Source organism: Marmota flaviventris, chromosome 5, assembly GCF_047511675.1.
Source record: "Marmota flaviventris isolate mMarFla1 chromosome 5, mMarFla1.hap1, whole genome shotgun sequence".
In the NCBI taxonomy this organism is placed as follows: domain Eukaryota; kingdom Metazoa; phylum Chordata; class Mammalia; order Rodentia; family Sciuridae; genus Marmota; species Marmota flaviventris.
The window spans coordinates 113,872,599-113,895,090 of record NC_092502.1 but is presented as its reverse complement, the minus strand read 5'-3'; the positions used below and the strand labels follow the sequence as shown (position 1 = coordinate 113,895,090).

Here is a 22,492-nt window from a genome sequence, read left to right as displayed (position 1 = left end):
ATTTTGTATCCAGCAAAATTAAGCTTCAAGTATGACAACGAAATAAAAATCTTTCATGATAAACAAAAGTTAAAAGAATTTGCAGCCAGAAAACCAGCATTGCAAAGCATCTTGAGCAAAACACTACACGAGGAAGAAATGAAAAACAGTAACCAAAACCATCAGTGGGAAGTGCCTCAGTAAAGACAGAGGGCGGGGGGAAAGCTAATCATGGAGAAACAAACTAAATTAAAAAAAAAAAAAAAGCACAAATATGGCTGGAAGTACAAACCATCTATCAATAGTAACTCTAACCGTTAATGGCCTAAACTCTCCAATAAAGCGACATAGGCTGGTAACATTGATTAAAAAAGCAAATCCAATAATATGCTGCCTCTAGGAGACGCAACTGATTGGAAAAGACATACACACGCTGAAGGTGAAAGGTTGGGAAAAAATATACCACGCACACAGTCCTCGTAAGTAAGCAGGGTAGCCATCCTCATATCGAATAAAATCGACTTCAAGACTAAGTTAATCAAAAGGGATAAGGAAGGACATTATATACTGTTAAAAGGAACCATTCACCAACAAGACATAACAATTATCAATATTTATGCACCAAATAATGGTGCTGCGACGTTAATAAAACATTCTCCTCAAGTTCAAGAATCAAATAGACCACAACACAGTAATTATGGGTGACTTCAACACACCTCTCTCACCATTGGACAGATCCTCCAAACAAAAGTTGAATAAAGAAACTATAGAACTCAATATCACAATCAATAACCTAGACTTAACTGACATATATAGAATATATCAACCATCATCAAGTGGATATACTTTTTTCTCAGCAGCACATGGATCGTTCTCAAAAATAGACCATATATTATGCCATAGGGCAACCCTCAGTAAATATAAAGGGGTGGAGATAATACCATGCATTTTATCTGATCATAATGGAATGAAACTGGAAATCAATGATAAAAGAAGGAAGGAAAAATCCTACATCACATGGAAAATGAACAATATGTTACTGAATGATCAATGGGTTACAGAAGACATAATGGAGGAAATAAAAATTTCTTAGAGATAAATGAAAATACAGACACAACATATCGGAATCTATGGGACACAATGAAAGCAGTTTTAAGAGGGAAATTCATCGCCTGGAGGTCATTCCTCAAAAAACCAACAAATAAATGAGCTCACACTTCATCTCAAAGCCCTAGAAAGGGAAGAGCAAAACAACAGCAAATGTAGCAGAAGGCAAGAAATAATTAAAATCAGAGCAGAAATCAACGAAATGGAAACAAACTATTGAAAAAATTGACAAAACTAAAAGTTGGTTCTTCGAAAAAATAAATAAGATTGACAGACCTTTAGCCATGCTAACGAAGAGAAGAAGAGAGAGAACTCAAATTACTAACATACGGGATGAAAAAGGCAACATCACAACCGATACTACAGAAATACAGAAGATAATTTGGAATTATTTTGAAAACCTATATTCCAATAAAATAGAAGATAGTGAAGACATCGATAAATTTCTTAAGTCATATGATTTGCCCAGACTGATTCAGGAGGATACACACAATTTGAACAGACCAATATCAATGGATGAAATAGAAGAAGCAATCAAAAGACTACCAACCAAGAAAAGCCCAGGACTGGATGGGTATACAGCAAGTTTTACAAAACATTTAAAGAAGAATTAATACCAATACTTTTCAAGTTATTTCAGGAAATAGAAAAAGAGGGAGCTCTTCCAAATTCATTCTATGAGGCCAACATCACCCTGATTCCGAAACCGGACAAAGACACCTCAAAGAAAGAAAACTACAGACCAATATCTCTAATGAACCTAGATGCAAAAATCCTCAATAAAATTCTGGCGAATCGGATACAAAGGCACATCAAAAAAATTGTGCACCATGATCAAGTAGGATTCATCCCTGGGATGCAAGGCTGGTTCAATATACGGAAATCAATAAATGTTATTCACCACATCAATAGACTTAAAGATAAGAACCATATGATCATCTTGATAGATGCAGAAAAAGCATTCAACAAAGTACAGCATCCCTTTATGTTCAAAACATTAGAAAAACTAGGGATAACAGGAACTTACCTCAACATTGTAAAAGCTATCTATGCTAAGCCTCAGGCTAGCATCATTCTGAATGGAGAAAAATTGAAGGCATTCCCTCTAAAATCTGGAACAAGACAGGGATGCCCTCTATCACCACTTCTATTCAATATAGTTCTCGAAACATTGGCCAGAGCAATTAGATGAAAGAAATTAAAGGCATAAAAAAGGAAAAGAAGAACTTAAATTATTACTATTTGCGGACCACATGATTCTATACCTAGAAGACCCAAAAGGGTCTACAAAAAAACTACTAGAACTAATAAATGAATTCAGCAAAGTGGCAGGATATAAAATCAACACGCATAAATCAAAGGCATTTCTGTTTATCAGCGACAAAACTTCTGAAACGGAAATGAGGAAAAACACCCCATTCACAATATCCTCAAAAAAAAAAAAAATACTTGGGAATCAACCTAACAAAAGAGGTGAAAGATTTATACAATGAAAACTACAGAACCCTAAAGAGAGAAATAGAAGAAGATCTTAGAAGATGGAAAAATATACCCTGTTCATGGATAGGCAGAACTAACATCATCAAAATGGTGATATTACCCAAAGTTCTCTATAGGTTTAATGCAATGCCAATCAAAATCCCAACGGCATTTCTTGTAGAAATAGATAAAGCAATCATGAAATTCATATGGAAAAATAAAAGACTCAGAATAGCAAAAGCAACTCGAAGCAGGAAGTGTGAATCAGGCGGTATAGCGATACTAGATTTCAAACTATATTACAGAGCAATAGTAACAAAAACAGCATGGTACTGGTACCAAAACAGGCGGGTGGACCAATGGTACAGAATAGAGGACACAGAGACTAATCCACAAAGTTACAACTATCTTATATTTGATAAAGGGGCTAAAAACATGCAATGGAGGAAGGATAGCATCTTCAACAAATGGTGCTGGGAAAACTGGAAATCCATATGCAACAAAATGAAACTGATTCCCCTCCTCTCGCCATGCACAAAAGTTAACTCAAAATGGATCAAGGAGCTTGATATCAAATCAGAGACTCTGCATCTGATAGAAGAAAAAGTTGGCTCCGATCTACATATTGTGGGGTCGGGCTCCAAATTCCTTAATAGGACACCCATAGCACAAGAGTTAATAACAAGAATCAACAAATGGGACTTACTTAAACTAAAAAGTTGTTTCTCAGCAAGAGAAACAATAAGAGAGGTAAATAGGGAGCCTGCATCATGGGAACAAATTTTTACTCCTCACACTTCAGATAGACCCTTAATATCCAGAGTATACAAAGAACTCAAAAAATTAAACAATAAGATAACAACCCAATCAACAAATGGGCCAAGGACCTGAACAGACACTTCTCAGAGGAGGACATATAATCAATCAACAAGTACATGAAAAAATGCTCACCATCTCTAGCTGTCAGAGAAATGCAAATCAAAACCACCCTAAGATACCATCTCAATCCAGTAAGATTGGCAGCCATTATGAAGTCAAACAACAAGTGCTGGCGAGGATGTGGGGAAAAGGATACTCTTGTACACTGCTGGTGGGACTGCAAATTGGTGCGGCCAGTTTGGAAAGCAGTATGGAGATTCCTGGGAAAGCTGGGAATGGAACCACCATTTGACCCAGCTATTGCCCTTCTCGGACTATTCCCTGAAGACCTTAAAAGAGCGTACTACAGGGATACTGCCACATCGATGTTCATAGCAGCACAATTCACAATAGCTAGACTGTGGAACCAACCCAGATGCCCTTCAATAGATGAATGGATAAAAAAAAAATGTGGCATTTATACACAATGGAGTATTACACAGCACTAAAAAATGACAAAATCATGGAATTTGCAGGGAATTGGATGGCACTAGAGCAGATTATGCTAAGTGAAGCTAGCCAATCCCTAAAAAACAAATGCCAAATGTCTTCTTTGATATAATGAGAGCAACTAAGAACAAAGCAGGGAGGAAGAGCAGGAGGAAAAGATTAACATTAAACAGAGACATGAGGTGGGAGGGAAAGATAGAGAAAAGGGAAATTGCATGGAAATGGAAGGAGACCCCTCATTGTTATACAAAATTACATATAAGAGGTTATGAGGGGAATGGGGAAAAAAAAACAAGGAGAGAAATGAATTACAATAGGTGGGGTAGAGAGAGAAGATGGGAGAGGAGGGGAGGGGGGGATAGTAGAGGATAGGAAAGGTAGTAGAATACAACAGTTACTAATTTGGCATTATGTAAAAATGTGGATGTGTAACCGATGTGATTCTGCAATCTGTATTTGGGGTAAAAATGGGAGTTCATAACCCACTTGAATCTAATTTATGAAATATGATATGTCAAGAGTTTTGTACTGTTTTGAACAACCAATTAAAAAAAGGAATTAAAAAAAAATCAATACCCATAAATCAAATGCATTTCTATACGTCTGTGATGAATCCTCTGAAAGAGAAATCAAGAAAACTAACGCATTCACAATAGCCTCCAGAACAAAACAAAACTCGGGAATCGACTTAACAAAAGAGGTGAAATATCTCTACAATGAAAGCTACAGAACACTAGAAAAAGAAATCAAAGAAGACCTTAGAAGATGGAAAGATCTCCCATGCTCTTGGGTAGGCAAAATTAATATTGTCAAAATGGCATACTACCCAAAGTGCTATACAAATTCAGTGTGATTCCAATTAAAATCCCATTGTCTTTCCTTATAGAAATGAAAAAAGCAATCATGAAATTCATTTGGAAAACTAAGAGACCCAGAATAGCCAAAGCAATCCTTAGCAAGAAGAGTGAAGCCCGAAGCATCACAATAACATCACATCACAATAACAGATGTTAAACTATACTACAAAGCTATAGTAACAAAAATGGTCTATTATTGGCACCAAAATAGACATGTAGACCAATGGTACAGAATGGAAGACACAGAGACAAATCCACATAAATACAGTTATCTCATACTAGGCAAAGGCGCCAAAAACATACAGTGGAAAAAAGATAGTCTCTTCAACAAATGGTGCTGGGAAAACTGGAAATCCATATGTATCAAAATGAAACTAAACCTCTGTCTCTCACCATGCACAAAACTCAAAAGTGGATCAAGGACCTGGGAATTAGACTAGAGACCCTGCGGCTTATAGAGGAAAAAGTAGGTCCAGATCTTCATCACGTTGGATTAGGCCCTGACTCCTTAACAAGACTCCTAAAGTGCAAGAAATAAAATTAAGGATAAACAAATGGGATGGACTCAAACTGAAAAGCTTCTTCTCAGCAAAAGAAACAATGAGGTGAACAAAGACCTACATTTTGGGAGCCAATTTTTGCCACACGCACATCAGAGCACTAATCTCCAGAATATAAACAGAACTCAAAAAACTTAACACCAAAACAACAAGCAGTCCAATCAATAAATGGGATAAGGTGCTGAACAGATACAACTAATCAACAAATATATGAAAAAATGTTTAACACAATAATAATAATAATCATGATTTGCATTTCTTTAGTAATTAGAGAAATGCAAATCATAATTATTCTGAGGTTTCATTTTTATTGGGTATTGTTGACACTGTATTCAAAAAAAGGAACCACATGAACATTTTAAGATAAAGAGTGTTGAGTTTTATACCTAACATTAGGTCAGAACCTCTAGAAAAAAGATGTCGTAATTTTGTACTTTTGAAAAATACTGAGTGAATTTTATTCAACTAATTGCGCAGTTATCCCTGAGTTTCATTTTGCTGTTTTCTTCCTCGTTTTAGTAACTTTTTTTTTTCCAGTGGTGGGAGATTTTATATGGGCCTATAAGTGGCTGCCCAAATCCTATTCATAAAATTATCAGCCATGTGTGGTGATGCAATCCTAGCTGCTGGGGAAGCTGAGGCAGGAAGATCACAAGTTTGAGGCTAGTCTAGACCACTTAGTGAGACCCTGTCTCAAAAGAAAAAGGGTTGGGGATGTAACTCAGTAGCATACTGCTTACCTAGCTGCGTGAGGCCCTGAGTTCAATTCCCAGTACCGACACGGGGAGTGGTGGGGATCAGTGAATTTTTCTATCAGATTATTCCCTATGTGCCTACAAACCCACCGTTGTATCTGTAGCAAAACTACCTGAGTTATCTCCTTGTTGTATCCAGTCCTCCCTCCCCTCTTCTTTCATTTCCTCCCTTCTTGTTGTGGTACTAAGGATTGAACCCAGGTTCAGTGCATGCTGAGCAGTTCCTCCACTACTGAGGTGGCTCCTCAGTTTCTGTTCTTCTTTGAATACCTTCCAGTGTTTTTCTTGTCCACTAGAAATGGTCTTGTCAAGATAATCAGTGACCTTACATTAACACACAGCGGCAATAAATAAGTCCTTATTAACAGAATTTGTCAATTCCTTCTTCCTTGAAACAGTTTTTTCATTTGACTTTAGGAATCACCTGTATGTGTGTGTGTATGGGTGCAGTGTGGGTGGGTTCTCTTCAGTGTCTTTTGCTGGTCCTCTCTCTTTCTGACCCCTAAGTTCATAATGTCTTAGGGCTCATTCATTGGGTCTGTTTTTTTTTTTTTTCTATCCTCATATTCCTGATGATTTCATCTAATTTTATTGCTTAAAATAGAATCTGTAAGCAGATGATTTTCAAATTTACCGACACTCCCTGTGTAGGTACTGGGAATTGAAAGAGTGTGGATCTTTCCTTATGTTTTTGCATGCCCTGTTCAACTGCCTACTTAGGATTCACTAAGGTATTTTTCATGTATTTCAAACTAAAGTTTCTGACATAAACATCTTATAACTCTTACTTCCAGCCTTTTCCTATTATCTTATTCCATTTTAGTTTATTTTCAGCTCAATTCTACCAAACTTATCACATCATATGTGAATATATTGAATGGCAAAAGATTTAGTGACCATCAGTGCTTCGTATACACAAAAAATAATTTTGTGTGGTGTGCAGTATATAAGAATTTGTGGAGAAGGCTAAATAACTCAGTAGTCTTAAATCATTTAGTGCCTCACGCATGCTAGGCAAGCGCACTACGACTTGCTCACATCCCCAGCCCGATTAATAGGTTTTTATATTCAGGGTGACTGTAAAACTCTGAAATATTCATGGATATCACTGAATTTTCACGAAACAGATTGTTTGTTTTATATACATACGCATATATGCGTAAACACATTTCTGTGTGTGTGCAAGCTGCGTATACTTTTTTAAAAATATTTTTATTGTTGATGAAATTTTTAAATTTTATTTATTTATTTGTATGTGGTGCTGAGAATCGAACCCAGTGATTCACACATTCTAGGCAAGCGCTCTACCACTGAGCCAGAAGCCCAGCCCTGCGTATACTTTTTATTAAGATCTTTTATGGTTCAAGCTGTCTCTCTTTGAAATGTGTTGGTTTCAGAAACAGAGTATGACAATGCTTTAAGCAAATAAGGGATTTAGTTTTGTCACATAACTCACAAATCCAGAAGTAGGCAGTAATTATAATTGGTTTAGCTACTCAGCAGTGCAGTTAGAGATTGGCTAGTTTTGTCTTTCCACTCTCTTAGTCTTATTTATTGGCAGGTTTTAAATCCTCATGCTTGTTACAGATCTAGGCATCATATTCCAGATTCAAGGCTAGAAAAATGGAAGACTGGTGGTTTCAGACACTTTTGTTCCCATATGTTAAGAAAGTATATGTTTTCCTAGAACCAACTGACCTTCCACCTCCAAAGCAGACTCTTGATCTTTGATCTTTGATCTTAGTTACCTATTTCCTCTCCCTTCCTCCTGGCCTGGAAAGCTCAAAAGTGGGTATTTTCCCCAGGCCCATTATTACTCTGAATAATCAAGCTTCTTAAAAAGGGGGAATAAGCATAATTCACAATAGCTAAACTGTGGAACCAACCTAGATGCCCTTCAATATGAATGGATTAAAAAATGTGGCATACACAATGGAATATTACTCAGCAATAAAGGAGAATAAAATCATGGCATTTGCAGGTAAATAGTGGAGTTAGAGAAGATATTGCTAAATGAAGTTAGCCAATCCCAAGAAAACTAAATGCCGAATGTTTTATTTGATATAAGGAGGCTGATTCATAGTAGGATAGGGAGCTGCAGCATGGGAGGAATAGATGAACTCTAGATAGGGCAGAGGGGTTGGAGGGGAAGGGAGAGGGCATGGGGTTAGAAATGATGGTGGAATATGATGATCATTATTATCCAAAGTACAGGTATGAAGACACGAGTTGGTGTGAATGTACTATATATACAACCAGAAATATGAAAAATTGTGCTCTATGTGTGTAATAAGAATTGTAATGCATTGTGCTATCATATATAAATAAAAAATTTACATAAAAATAAATCTTTTATCACATAAAAAGGGGGAGGGAATAAATCTGATAAGCATTATACAGTGAATGCCACACAGAACCTCCATAAACTACTAAATTTAAATATAGTTGGTGATGAGAGTTTTTTTTTTTACATGGGAAAATTTTATTATTTGTCAATAAGTTCAAATAAATGGCATTTTAATAATGGGTGAAAGGATATTTGTTTTTTGAAGGCTTTCAATAATTACAAATATGTGAAAAACAATTAATTTGTTAAGACGTTCTTCATTTATTTTTTGTGGCTCTGGAACCCAGGACCTCATACATCCTGCGTATAGTCATTTAGTCATTTATTTAAAAGTTAGCAAATTTGAGCAGATGTGGCCATTTTTTTTTTTTAAGCTAGTAGTTTGGTTTAATTACTTGGTCCTGTTTTCAGTTTATAATGGTCAGTTTTTAAAATATCAATTTTACTTTTGATGTAATTTGGGAATTAGAAGAGATTTTTCTTACAGTTATAAAGATTCATTTTTATTATCAATTTTGATTCTCTTTTTCTTTATTGTTAATTTTTATTCTCTTTTGCTTTCCGTAGAATGTTGGTTCAATTAAGAAACATCAGGGAGATAAATTCAACCCAGTGGTAAGTAGCTTTAATTTCTTTTGTTAGAAAGTTTTACACATATTATGACCCTTCTCTGGTTTGCTTCTTTTTCCTTCATGTTGTTAGACAATTCTTAACCTCTACAATGTTACTTCTGCTTTATAAAAGAACTCTTCTTTTCTTAAAAGTCAAATAGCAGTTGCCATGTTGATCAGTTGCTGTTCAGGCTAGGCCGTCTCTCTGTGGATTACTTCCTTATATTGTTGTGTAAGGGATAATACAATGTATTATTATTGTGTAGGGAATAATACAATGAATTATTGTGTCAGGTACGATTTCTGGGCATTTTTACTCATTTACTCTTTAAAAATATGATACTTGCCCCTTTGGCCTCAAGAATTAAGGTTTTCTTTACCTTTTAAAAAATTTGTTATTTTTAGATATACATGAAAGTAGAGTACTTTTTTTTTTAAATCCATTTTTATCCTGCATCACTTCCATCTGCAGGTGTGTATAGAATTGGGGTCTATTTTTCTATTGTCTCTAGACCTACTGAATTTAATCTGTGGTCTCAAAGTATGGTGGCACATGTTTGTAGTGCCAGCTATTGAGGAGATTGAGATAGGAAGGTCACCTAAGTGTAACAGTTCAAGGCCAACCTGGACCAGTGTAGTGAGACCCTGTCTGAAAACAAAACTGAATTTAATCTCAGGTCTAAAGTGTTCTTTTCATAATCTTTATCCACAGAAATTTTCTTTTGAGATTGTAAACTCTATGCAGCTTTCTAGAGCCAAGTATTCATCTAATCTTCCCTTTATGAATTCATTGTCCTTTCTAAGTTCTACAACTTGCAACATGATTAGCTCTACAGAAAAATCTTGGAAGTTTTTCATTATTGTTATAATTGCTTTACCCTGTAAATTGCCTTATACCTCAAGTGTCTATATCACAACTAAAATAAGTATGCATTCTTTTAAATCACATATAATAACATTTGATAGCCTTTATTCTTAGGAATTATATTCTGAAATTAAGGATTTTCTAGGCCTTATCTTCCAAGTTCCTGGATACTATCAAATTATAGCCAGGTATAGTGGAGCACACCTGTAATCCCCGAAGCTTGGGAGACGGAGACAGGAATATTGCAAGTTCAAAGCCAGCCTCAGCAATTTAGTGAGGTCCTAAATAACACAGCAAGACCCTGTCAATAAATAAAATATTAAAAAGGGGCGGGGTGCTGGGGATGTGGCTCAGTGGTTAAGTGCCTTGTACCAAAAATAAAAAAATAAACAATATAAAAAATATACACACATGCAGTAGTTATGATGTGCTAGAGTCATAGTTTGAAACATTAAAATAGCTCTACTCAATAGAACTTTCTGCAATGATGGACATGTTCTGTATTTGGTTAGTCTACTCTGGTAGCTACTAGCCATGTGTAACTGCTGAGCATTTAAAATGTAGTTAGGGTAATTGAGAAATTTTATTTGATTAACTGTAATATTAAGCTTAAATAGTTACATGTGTTTAGTGACATATTGGACAGTACAGATAGAATTCTTCCTATTGTTCTTAAGTATTCTCCTAACTCAATATTAGTGATATTCTTAAAATGTATAGAATTAGAAATTTCATGCTCATTTTCAGAATTTTAAAAATGAACTGTTTATTCCTATTGGTAAAACATGCCTTTGTACAACATGGATTGTTTATAGTAAGTGTTCAGTAAACTTTTCTGGATATTTATTTTCTGACAAGGGTTTTAATGGAAACCTTTCTTTTTTTCCCCCCATGGTTCTGGGGATGGAATCAAGGTCTTGCATGTAACAGGCAAGTGTTCCCAACCCCAGATGGAACCATCTCATGTTTGGCGTCATAGTTTCTTTTTGTAAATCCTGAAGTGTATAGCAAATACCTATTAATACTTGAATAGTTTTGAGGACTTGACTCCAATAAGGCCTCAGTGGGAAAATGGAGATAATAATACATGTCTTAGAAAGTTGTAGTGAGGATGAAATGAGAATATGCCTATAGTTTACCTAAAGATTTTAGCACAATGCCAGGCATTTGGTGACTGAGTAAAATCAGATTTTAAAGAAGATTGCAAGAGAAATACTTATTCTACCTGTATTAAACACTCGAGTATCATACATAATTTTAAAAAATTTTGTAGTTATAGATGAACAGCATGTTTTTATTTTATTTTATGGGGTGCTAAGGATCGAATCCAGTGTCTCACGTGTGCCAGGCAAGCTCTGTGCCACTGAGCTATAGCCCCAGCCCTATCACACATAATTTGAAGAAGAGTTTTGTGCCATGCCATATAGAGCCATATTAAAACCTGAAGCATAAGGGCAAATCAGTAATACTGATCTTGTATTTATTTAAACATTTTTCATTTTGATAATAAATGGATATTTTTATGTGGTGCTGGGGTTCGAACCCAGAGTCTCACGCATGCAAGGCAAGTGCTCTACCACTGAGCTACAGCCCCAGCCCCAATAAATGGATATTTTTAAAAAATGTATTAAAAATATTTATCTTGACTACTGTTTTTTGACACCTCCTTACATTTTGTGCCTGAGACCACACTGGCTTTGTCTTAGGGTTGGCCCTGGTTAGAAGTAATCTAATACTAAGTAGGGTAAGAATTTGTCATTTAACACAAATGACAACACTGATTATCAGTCATTCCTATTTATTAGAGTAGGTCTTTCTTTGCTAATATAATCTTAACCTAGTTGGAATAACCTATGCACATACATTGTATACTTTGCGAAACTGGCCTTCACTAGAATTTCCACTAATTCAAAAGTAGCTTTTTCTCTCATTTGATTTGAAGTTTGTGCTTTATTTAAGCAAATTTATGGTTCAGTGTATAATCTTAAGTACATTTGAGACCTGTAAGCTTTGTAGAAAGACTGTAAGGCTAATATTTGATTAGAACAACATATTTTTGGGGTAAATGGGAATTTTCATATGGGAGAATCATAGGGAAGTTAAATGGTGATTAATCTCTGATGGTTAGGAAAACTGAAAATGTTTTTACATTTCTGCTTTCTATTCAAAAGTACACATAATCAAGTGCTTAACTAAGAAACATACAGAATTCTTATTTTATTTTTCAATTTGTTCTTTTTACTTTTTAAAACACACATGACAGAGTGTGTTTTGACATATTATACATGTCTGGAGTATAACTTATTCTATAATATTAGGATGGAACACAGAATTTTTAAAGCCAGTAATTAAAGAAAAATCTTGTTGTATTAGAGTATTTCTTTTAGAGAATTAAGAAGCACTCATAAAGCATTTTGTAGAAGCATATAATTTGGTGCTTCATGGATTGTTTTAGAGAGTACTAAAGTACTTGAGTCTAATTTGTAATCCAGTAGATATAAATGTGGATACCAAAGCAATGTCAAATGGACTCCATTGAGTATGTAGTAGTGGGGAATTATCTGTGACATAAGAATTATAATAAGTAAATAAGAAAACTTGTTAGTTATGTATGTTTTAATCAAATTTATTTTTATTTGAATATTACAGTATTTAAAAATGACTACAAAACGAAGTTTATTTGTGCGGTTGGTACCATGTCGCTGTTTACGAGGGGAAGAGGAGACTGTCACTACTCTGGATTATTCCCATTGCAGTTTGGAACAGGTTCCCAAAGAGATTTTTACTTTTGAAAAAACTTTGGAGGAGCTCTATTTAGACGCTAATCAGATTGAAGAGCTTCCAAAGGTATGGTAACACAATTTTTCAAGAATTATCTTTGGAGATTTCTTTGTCTTAGAAGTTTGATATTCCTAATATTGCCATAATGCTGTCCATATATATGTATGTGTTTCCCTTTTTTTAGTTTAATTTACACTAAGTCATGCTGCATAATAAAATTTTCAAAATAGATTTTAAAACTTCAAATTAATTGCTTGAATACTAGTGCCAAATAACTTAAAAATTTGCACTGACTATTCTTGGGTAGCTCCCTTTCATATGCCCAGTTTGCTCTGCTGTACAGATATACTGGAAAATCTATAGAGAATACACTGGACACCTTGAAAGCCAGGAAATGGTTAATGCCAACATGGCAGATTAGAGAAAGGCTACATTTCCATTTGCTCTATGGCTCAGGATATAAACAGCGGTACTTACTACTGGGATACTGCAAGTTCACAGGGTAGATACTTGACTGCTGAACTAAACTCAGTCAAAAGACAGCGCATCTTGCTCCACACACAAGTTAACGACATTCAAGCTTTTGCTATACTTAAAGAATAGAAGAGATAAAACCCAAACTACCAACCAGGCCCCAAGTAGGAACAGATGGGGTGGGCCCTCGGTGGGCCCTCAAATCTCACTCATAGACATCTGCTCCCACAGCAAAAACAGTTAACATGAAAACTGTAGATAACCACACCTGTGAGGAATCTCAGTCTAGATCAATCTAGAACACTTTTGGTAAGAGAAAGCTGTGTCCTCAGAAGGCCAACATATAAGAGTAGAAGAGAAATCCATCCCAGAAGATGCATAAAACCCAACACAGGAATATAAGAAATAGGAAAAAAACAAGATAAAATGACACCTCCTACAGTTTGTGATTTATTAGCAACTTACTCCAAAGATATCAAAGTGGCTGAAATAGCACATAAAAAATTCAAGAGAATGATTATAAAAATGATCAATGAATTTAAAGAAAACACAGAAAAAAACTGAATGAATTAAGGAAGTCAGTACAAGATATGAATGAGTAATTCAATAAAGAGACAAAGGTATTGAAAAAGACCGAAACAGAAATCTTGGAAATGAAAGACACAACAAATAAAATGTTCAGTTGAAAGTCTTCCTAATAGAGTAGACATTGCTGAAGACAGAATCTCAGAGTTCAAAGACAGAGTGGCCATTCTTAAACATTCAGACAGTATTAAAGAAAAGATAATAATTAACCATGATCAGAATATACAGAAACTCTGGGACAACATTAAAAGACCAAATTTAAGAATCACTGAAATTGAGGATTTTGAGATGCAAGCTAATAGAGTAGATATCTATTCAGAGTATCAGAAAATTTTCTAAGCCTTGAGAATGAGATGGATATCCAGATGCAGAAGGCACTCAGAATCCCAAATAGACAAGATCAAAAAAGAATCTCTCCATGACACATTATAATTAAATACAGAATAAAGTTAAAAATTTTAAAAGCCTCAAGAGAAAAACATCAGGTCACATTTAGAGAGGCAAGTCATTTGGAATTCTGTTTTCTCAGTACAGACTCTAAAAGCCAGGAAGTCTTGGAATTATGTGTGTTGAGCTCTGAAATAAAATAACTGTCAGCAAGATTGCTATATCCCATGAAACTATCCTTAGAATTGAAGGGAAAAAAAACCTTCTAAGGTATGCAGAAACTAAAAGAATTCATGATTATTAAACTGTCACTTAAGATCTTACTTAAAGAAATACTCCATACAGAAGAAATAAAAAATAAGCCCCAGAGCTGACAAATAAACAAATCTGCTTTGAAGAGTAGCTAAGCAAATGAGAAACAGAACCAAATTAAACATTAGAAATAAATCAGAATGGCAGGAAATAATGAAAATATCTCTGTAATAACAATGTAAATGATCTCATCTCTCCAAGTAAAAGATATAGACTAGCAGAATGGATTAAAAAACAAGACCCAACTGTATGTTGTGTGAAGAAAATCCACTGATAGGTGAAACAGTGGAAATTGATATACCATGTGAAAGGAGCTGGGAAATAAGCAGGAGTAGTAGATTCTCTAATATCTGATAAAGTAGTGTTAAAGCCAGAATCAATCAGGAGAGACAAACAAGGTCACTTTATAGTGGAAAAGGAAACAGTCCAACAGGAAAATATAATGATAGTAAATATTTGTGCCCCAAATGTTGGTGCACCTAATTACATAAAAGAAATACTGCTTGAATTGAAGCCTCAGATAGACCCAATTATGGTAATACTGGGTGATTTCAACACACCTCTCTCACCATTAGATAGGTAATCCATTAGACACAAACCGAGTAAAAACTCTTTGGAATTGAAAAATATTATAAATCAGATGGACTTGACAGACATCTATAGAATATTTCATCCAACCTCAGCCAAACACACTTTCTTCTTAGCAGTTCATAGAACCATTCACCATATTTATGCCACAAAACAACTCTTTGAATCTTATTGGATTTCATTGGAATAAAATTAGAAGTCAGCACCAAAAATCCCTACAGAAACTATATAAACACATGGAAATTGAACAGTACATTTTGGAATTATGAAGGCGTGATAAAAGAAATTAAGGGAGAATCAAAGTGTGAAATATGATATATCAAGAACTATGTAATGTTTTGAACAACCAACAATAAAAAAATTTAAAAAAAAAGAAGGGAGAAAATAAAAAATTCTGAAGACAGTTCTAAAAGGAAAGTTTCTGATGTTTACACGAGAAATTCAGAAAGATCCCTCCAAAACAATCTAATGATGCATCTCAAGGCCTTGAAAAAGGAGAACAACCAATTCCAAAACCAGTAGAAGGAAGGAAATAATTAAGATCAGAGCTGAGACCAATTAAATTCAAAATAAAAAAATACAAAGGATCAATGAAACAAATAGTTGGTTCTTTGAAAAGATAAATAATATTGATAAGCCTATAGTCACACTAACCAAAAGAAAGAGAAAGCCCAAATGAATAAAATTAGAGATGAAAAAGGAGAAATTATAACAGACACCACCAAAATCCAGAGGATCATTAGGGACTATTTTGAAAACCTTTATACTACAATAATTTGGAAAACATATAAGAAATGGATACTTATGACCTGCCAAAATTGAATTAAGAAAACTTAAAAAACTTAAAGAGACCAATAACTGGAAGTGAAACAGAAGCAGTAATAAAAAAACCTTCTACCAAAGAAAAGCCCAGAACCAGATGAATTCTCACCTGAATTCTACCAGACCTTTACAGCACTAATGACAATGCTTGTCAAGTTATTCCATGAAATAGAAAGAATTTGGCTTCCAAATTCATTCTGTGAAGCCAGTATCATGCTCATACCCAAACCAGATAAGGACATATCAAGGAAAGAAAACTACAAACTAATATTCCTGTTGAACTTAGATGCAGAAATCCTTAATAAAACCTTATAAACTCATATTCAACAACATTTTAAGAAGATTGTACATTATGATCAAGTAGGTTTTATCCCAGGAATGCAAGGATGGTTTAACATGCAAATCAATAAATGTAATTCATAAATAGAATTAAGAACAGAAATCACTTAGTCATCTCAATAGATGCAGAGAAAGCCTTCAACAGAATTCAACACCCATTCATGATAAAAGAACTGAAGAAACTATGGATGAAACCTCATCTCAACATCATAAAGGGTATATATGAAAAACCCAAAGCCAAAATCAGAGTGAATGGAGAAAAACTGAAAGTATTTCCTTTAAAATCTGGAACAAGACTAGGATGTTCATTGTCAGTACTCTTATTTGAGAGAAGGAAATAAAAGATATAAAAACAGAAAAGGAAGAAGTAAAAATTATCACTGTTTGCAGATGGTGTAATCTTATACTTAGAAGATTCACCAAAAGACTGTCAGAGGGCTGGGGTTGTGGCTTAGTGGTAGAGCAGTGGCCTAGCATGTGCAAGGCACTGGGTTCGATCCTCAGCACCACATAAAAATAAATATATAAAATAAAGGTATTGTGTTCAACTACAACTAAAAAAATATTTTAAAAAAAGACTGCCAGAACTAATAAATTCAGCAAATTAACAGGTTACAAACTCAACATATAAAAATCAATAGCTTTCCTAAACACCAAAAATGAATCTGCTGAGAAAGAAATCAGGAAAACAATCCCATTCCTGAAAGCAAAACTACCTAGTAATAAATCTAACTAAGGAAAAGAAGACCTCTACAATAAAAACCATATAACACTGAAGAAAGAAACTAAAGAAGATGCAAGAAGATGGAAAGACCTCCTGTGTTCATGGATAGGCAGAATTAATATGGTTTTAAGTGACCATACTACCAAAAGCAGTATACAGAATCACTACCATTCCCATCAAAATGCCAATGACATTTTCCACAGAACTAAAAAAAATAGAACAGTACTAAAATTGATTTGAAAGAATTAAAGACCCAGAATACTCAAAGCAATTCTAAGCCAAAAAAGCAATGCTGGAAGCATCACAATCCCTGACTACAAATTGTACTACAGGGATACAGTAACAAAAACTACATGATGGTAAATGCATTCTACTGTCATGTATTACTAATTAAAACAAATAAAAAAATTAAAAACATACATAGACCAATGGTATGGAATAGGAAACACAGAGACAAACCCACTCAGGTAAGTCACCTTATCGTTGACAAAGGTGCCAAAAATATACACTGGAGAGAAAACAGCCTTTTAAACAAATGGTGCTAGGAACACTGGTTGTGCATATAGAATAATGAGACTAGAACTTTATCTCTCATGCTGCACAAAAGTCAACCCAAAATGGATTAAATACCTAGGCAGGAATTACATCTAAGGCACAGGCAAGGACTTTCTCAGTAGGGCCCCTAAAACTCAGGAAATAATGTCAAGAGTTAATAAGTGGGATGGCATCAAATTAAAAAGCTTCAGCACAGCAAAGGAAACAATCAAGAATGTGAAGAGAGAACCTTCAGAAGTGGAGAAAATCATCACTAGCTACTCTTCTGACAGACCATTAATATCCAGAATATACAAAGAACTAAAAAAAAAAAAAAAAAAACACCAAAAAGATAAATAACCAAAATAAGTAAATGGGCAAATGAACTAAACACACACTTTTCAAAAGAAGATTTACAAATGGCTAACTATAAGAAAAAAACATTCAATCACTAATAATTAGGGAAATACAAATCAAAAAAAGAAAGTCAGCATACTATGGCGCTACATTCATACCTGTGTTTATAGTAGCACAATTCACAGTAACCAAACTATGGAACCAGTGTAGATGTCCATCAACAGGTGGTGAATGGATAAAGAAAATGTGGTACATTTACACAATAGAAGTATTTTTTATTCAACCATTAAAAGTGAAATTAAGTCATTTATAGGAAAATAAGTGAAACATCAGACCCTTATTAATGCAAAACAAGCCAAACTCAGAAGGTCAAGGGTTATTAAATACTGTCTCTCATATGCAAAAACTACAGAGAAAAAAGGAAAAGAAAGGTGGGTGGGATGTGAAAATTGAAGGGACATCAGTAGAATAGATGAAAGGGACCAGGGGAAGAAAAAGGAAAATACTGGGGAGTGATATTTGCTAAATTATATTGTTATATTCATATGTATGAATATGTATCAACAAGTTCCACCATTATGTGTAACTGTAATGCACCAATGTAAAATTTTGCAAAGATGAAATATTTGTATTTACTTTTGTAGCATATTATAACTGCTGAGGTAGATAATGAGACTATACAATTGGTAGAGCCAATAGATTTAACTGGACAAAGAACTGAAATCAATACTGTCTTTTTCTTTCTTTCTTTCTTTTCTTTTTTTTAAATTTTTGTTTTTGGGTACCAGGGATTTAACTCTGGAATACTTGACCACTGAGCCATATCCCTAGCCCTATTTTGTATTTTATTAGAGACAGGGTCTCACTGAGTTATTTAGCGCCTCGCTAAATTGCTGAGGCTGGCTTTGAACTAGCGATCCTCTTGCCTCCACCTCTGGAGCCACTGGGATTACAAGGCGTGTATCACCGCGCCTGGCCGTAATGCTGTCTTTTTCTAGTTTTCATAAAACATTGATGTGCATTTGGGGATGATTGTTATTTTATCATGATTTTATTGTTAAAACATCTTTTTAGAGGTAGTATTTTGTTCATTTGCAGTTTGGTTGGAAAGTTTTTGGAGGACTCATTCTGAAATGTAGCAATAACTGGAAGGAGAAATTTAGTGTCATGAAACACTATCAAATTATCACCTTGTTTGTTTGCTGGAATTTTTTAGTGTATTTTTCTCTTTTCTTCTTATCCTGTACTCAGTTTCCTGTGTTTTATTTTAAAAAAAGCAAACAGCTTATACTTTTGTTAAGATCTTTAGCCATCCAAACAGCAGTGTTTATGAAACTGTGGACCAGAGACCCATTGGTGGCTTATAAAGCTGATTAGTACACATGGTCAGCATTTAGAAAAATGAACTGTATAATGTAGACTATGATAATTAGAGAATTAAAAAGGTAAGACACTTAAAGAAGGATTTTCAGATGAAGAAGAAATTTTTGTAAGTGTACATTCTGTGCAATGGGATGCATTTGTACTAAAAATTATTCATTATTTATTTGGGCATCCTGTTGGAATCTAGCATTCCTAACTATAATATATTAGAAAATAAAGTGTGATGTATATGGCAGTTGTTTCATGAAGTATTTGTATTAGATTTTCATATGTGTGTAAACCTACTGAATGAACATGTGCAAAAGACTTTCTTTCCTGGTGACCAGTAGTAATAACACTTAGAAACTCATTGGTACCCTTGGTAATTTTAAAGAGAAATCTAATGGCTGTGGGTAAAATATTAAGGATTTTCAGTTACATGTTTAAGAATTAAATACTTAAATTGTGGAATTGTGCCTTGAAATTCAGTATTCTTCCTTATAATGTGTTTTTCAGCAAGTTGTGTTGCTTGCTGAAGCAGTTTGAATAGCTGAGTCTTTTGTCTATCTGATAGGTAATAGTTTTATTATGGTTTTCATTTTGAAATAAACTCGTTTGAAAGAGAATCTCTACATTTTATTAAATGTAACAGCCCCTCCCACCTTTTTGACTACTTCAGTAGAGTATATAACCTTACTCTTACTCTAAAGTGTGTTTCACTTTTCACTTAGATTAGAAGTATGAGGATATAAATCATTCTAAGTGGTACAGATGTATTCAGGTACATGAACAGAATAATGAGAAATCTTTCTGATATTAGTATGGGTAAAACTCTATTTTAATGACTACTACTACTAATTATTTGTAAAAGGTAATAGATGAAATATTTAAAGAAATTTAAAAGATATTCAAAATCCTTTTTTCTCTTTTTTCACTAGCAACTTTTTAACTGTCAATCTCTACACAAACTGAGTTTGCCAGACAATGATTTAACAACGTTACCAGCATCCATTGCAAATCTTATTAATCTCAGGGAACTAGATGTCAGCAAAAATGGTAAGGTCTTTCTTTCCCTTAATTTTTGTACTTGGGAATACATTTCATTATTCAGATTTCTGTTGTTTTAACAAATAAAATATAAAAATTTTATTTTTCCATTTTAAAGATTTTGCAACCTGTTTTATATAAATCAGTAAAATTTATTGTTATACTCTTGGCTTGGCATTTGTTTTATAAGTATAAAAACTATGATAACTTAAAACAGGTGGAAAATGGTGGGTTTTTTTAATGTTGTTATTAACTGTAGTAACCGGGTTGTGTAATAGACCTCTTGAACTTGTTTCTCCTGTCTAAAGTTTATATCCTTTTATCTATATAGCCTAATACTCAAAACCCTGCCCCTCTCCAGCCACTGATAACCACCATTTTACTTACTCTATGCTTCTATGATTTTGTCTTTTTAAGATTATATATGAAAATAAGATTAAGTAGTTTTGACTTTTTTCCTTACTTCATTTAATGAAATGTCCTCTAGGTTTATCCAAGTTGTCCCAAATAATAGGATTTCCTTCTTTTTCAAGTTTGAATAGTACTTTATTGTGTATATATGCCACATTTTCTTTATTCACTCATCTGTTGATGGACACTTAGGTGAATTCTGTATCTTAGGTATAGAACATAGATGTTCTGCAGATGTTTCTCTCTTTCTCTCCACTCATCCATATATACTATGCAAGTGCTACCACTGAGCTGCCCCCTCAAATACCTCTTGGACATACTAATTTAATTTTCTTTGGATATATACCCAGTACTAGCTATTGGTAGTCCTTTATAAAAAAAAATATTATTTTTGAGGAGACTCTATACTCTTTTCTATAATGGCTATACTAAATTATGGTCCCACCAACAGTGGGGGTTCCATTTCAATTTTTTTCAAATCCTCATCAACCCTTTTGTCTTCTCTTTCCATTGTTGGGGATTGAGCAAGTGCTAGGTGAGTGCTCTGCCACTGAGTTATACCTTTAACTCTCTGTTGTCTTTTTGATAATAGCCATTCTAACATGTGTAAAGTATATGTCACTGGGGATTTAATTTGCATTTTTTGATGATTAATAATGTTGAACATTTTTTCATATTCCTGTTGGCCAATTCTATGTCTTCTTTTGAGAAATATCTATTTAAGTTCTTTGCCATTTTAAAAATCAAGTTGGTTGTTCTCTTGATATTGAGTTGTTTGAACTCTTTACATATTTTGCATATTAACCCCTTACTTAAGAAAGAAAAAAAATCATTGTTCAGACCATTGCCAAACTCCAGAGCATAATGAGGCTTTCCCCTTAGGTCCTGTTTTTGTAATTCTATAGTTTGAGGTTTAACATTTAAGCCACTAATCCATTTTGAGTTGAATTTTACATATTTTGTAAAATAAGAACCTAATTTCCTTCTTCTGCATGGGGATATTTAATTGTCCTAACAGTTTTGAAGAGATTGTCCTTTCCCCATTGTTTCTTTTGGCACCTTTGGAAAAATTGAGTTGAACATAAAAACATGAATTTATTTCTGAACTCTTTATTTTGTTCCATTAGTCTGTGTCTGTTCTTGTGCTAGTACTACACTGCTTTAATTCCTGCAGTTTTATGATATATATTTAAGTTAGGGAATGTGATACCTGAAGCCTTGTTTTTTTTTAATTCAACATTGCATTAACTTTTTTTTTTTTTTGAATTAGCATGTTTTTTTGTGAAAAAAATGTTGTTGGAAGTTTAGTAGTGATTGCATTGAATCTGTAGAACAATGTGGATAGTATAGACGATCTTAATTCAAAAGAATGTTGAGCTTGAATTTAACTGTCAGTCTCTACACAAACTGAATTTGCCAGTCAATGATTTAACAACATTATCAGCATCCATTGCAGATTTTATTAATCTCAGGGAACTAGATATCAGCAAAATTGGTAAGGTCTTTTTTCCCTGAATTTTGTACTTGGGAATATATTTTTCTAGCAACTTGAGATGTCTTCTACTGCTTCCTTAATTTTTTTTCATTGTGTTTTACAGTTTTCTTAGTGTTCTATGGTTTTCAGTGTATGGGTAGTTCATCTCTTTGATGGAATTATTCCTTAGGTTTTTTTTTTTTTTAATGGTAGCTGTATTAGTGAATTTTTTTTTCCTTTATTGTGATCAAAATACCTGACAAAAACAACTTAGAGGAGAAAAAGCTTATTTGGGGCTCATGGTTTCAGTGGTTCCGTCTATGGTTAGCCAACTTCATTACTCGGAGCTCAAGGTGAGGCAGAACAT

The 22,492-nt window shown here is 34.1% G+C and overlaps 1 protein-coding gene across 6 annotated transcripts in view; it reads left to right on the top strand.

Moving 5' to 3' along the window:
• The window catches only part of Erbin (erbb2 interacting protein), a 137,417-nt gene that overhangs the window by 44,339 nt on the left and 70,586 nt on the right, over positions 1 to 22,492 (top strand). For all 6 annotated transcript variants that reach the window (XM_027951576.2, XM_071612555.1, XM_071612553.1 and 3 more), the window contains exons 2-4: positions 9,020 to 9,067; positions 12,578 to 12,775; positions 20,132 to 20,249. In XM_027951576.2, coding sequence (XP_027807377.2) covers positions 12,587 to 12,775; positions 20,132 to 20,249 — 307 coding nt within the window. In that variant the 5' untranslated portion in view covers positions 9,020 to 9,067; positions 12,578 to 12,586. The remainder of the gene's footprint in view (positions 1 to 9,019; positions 9,068 to 12,577; positions 12,776 to 20,131; positions 20,250 to 22,492) is intronic.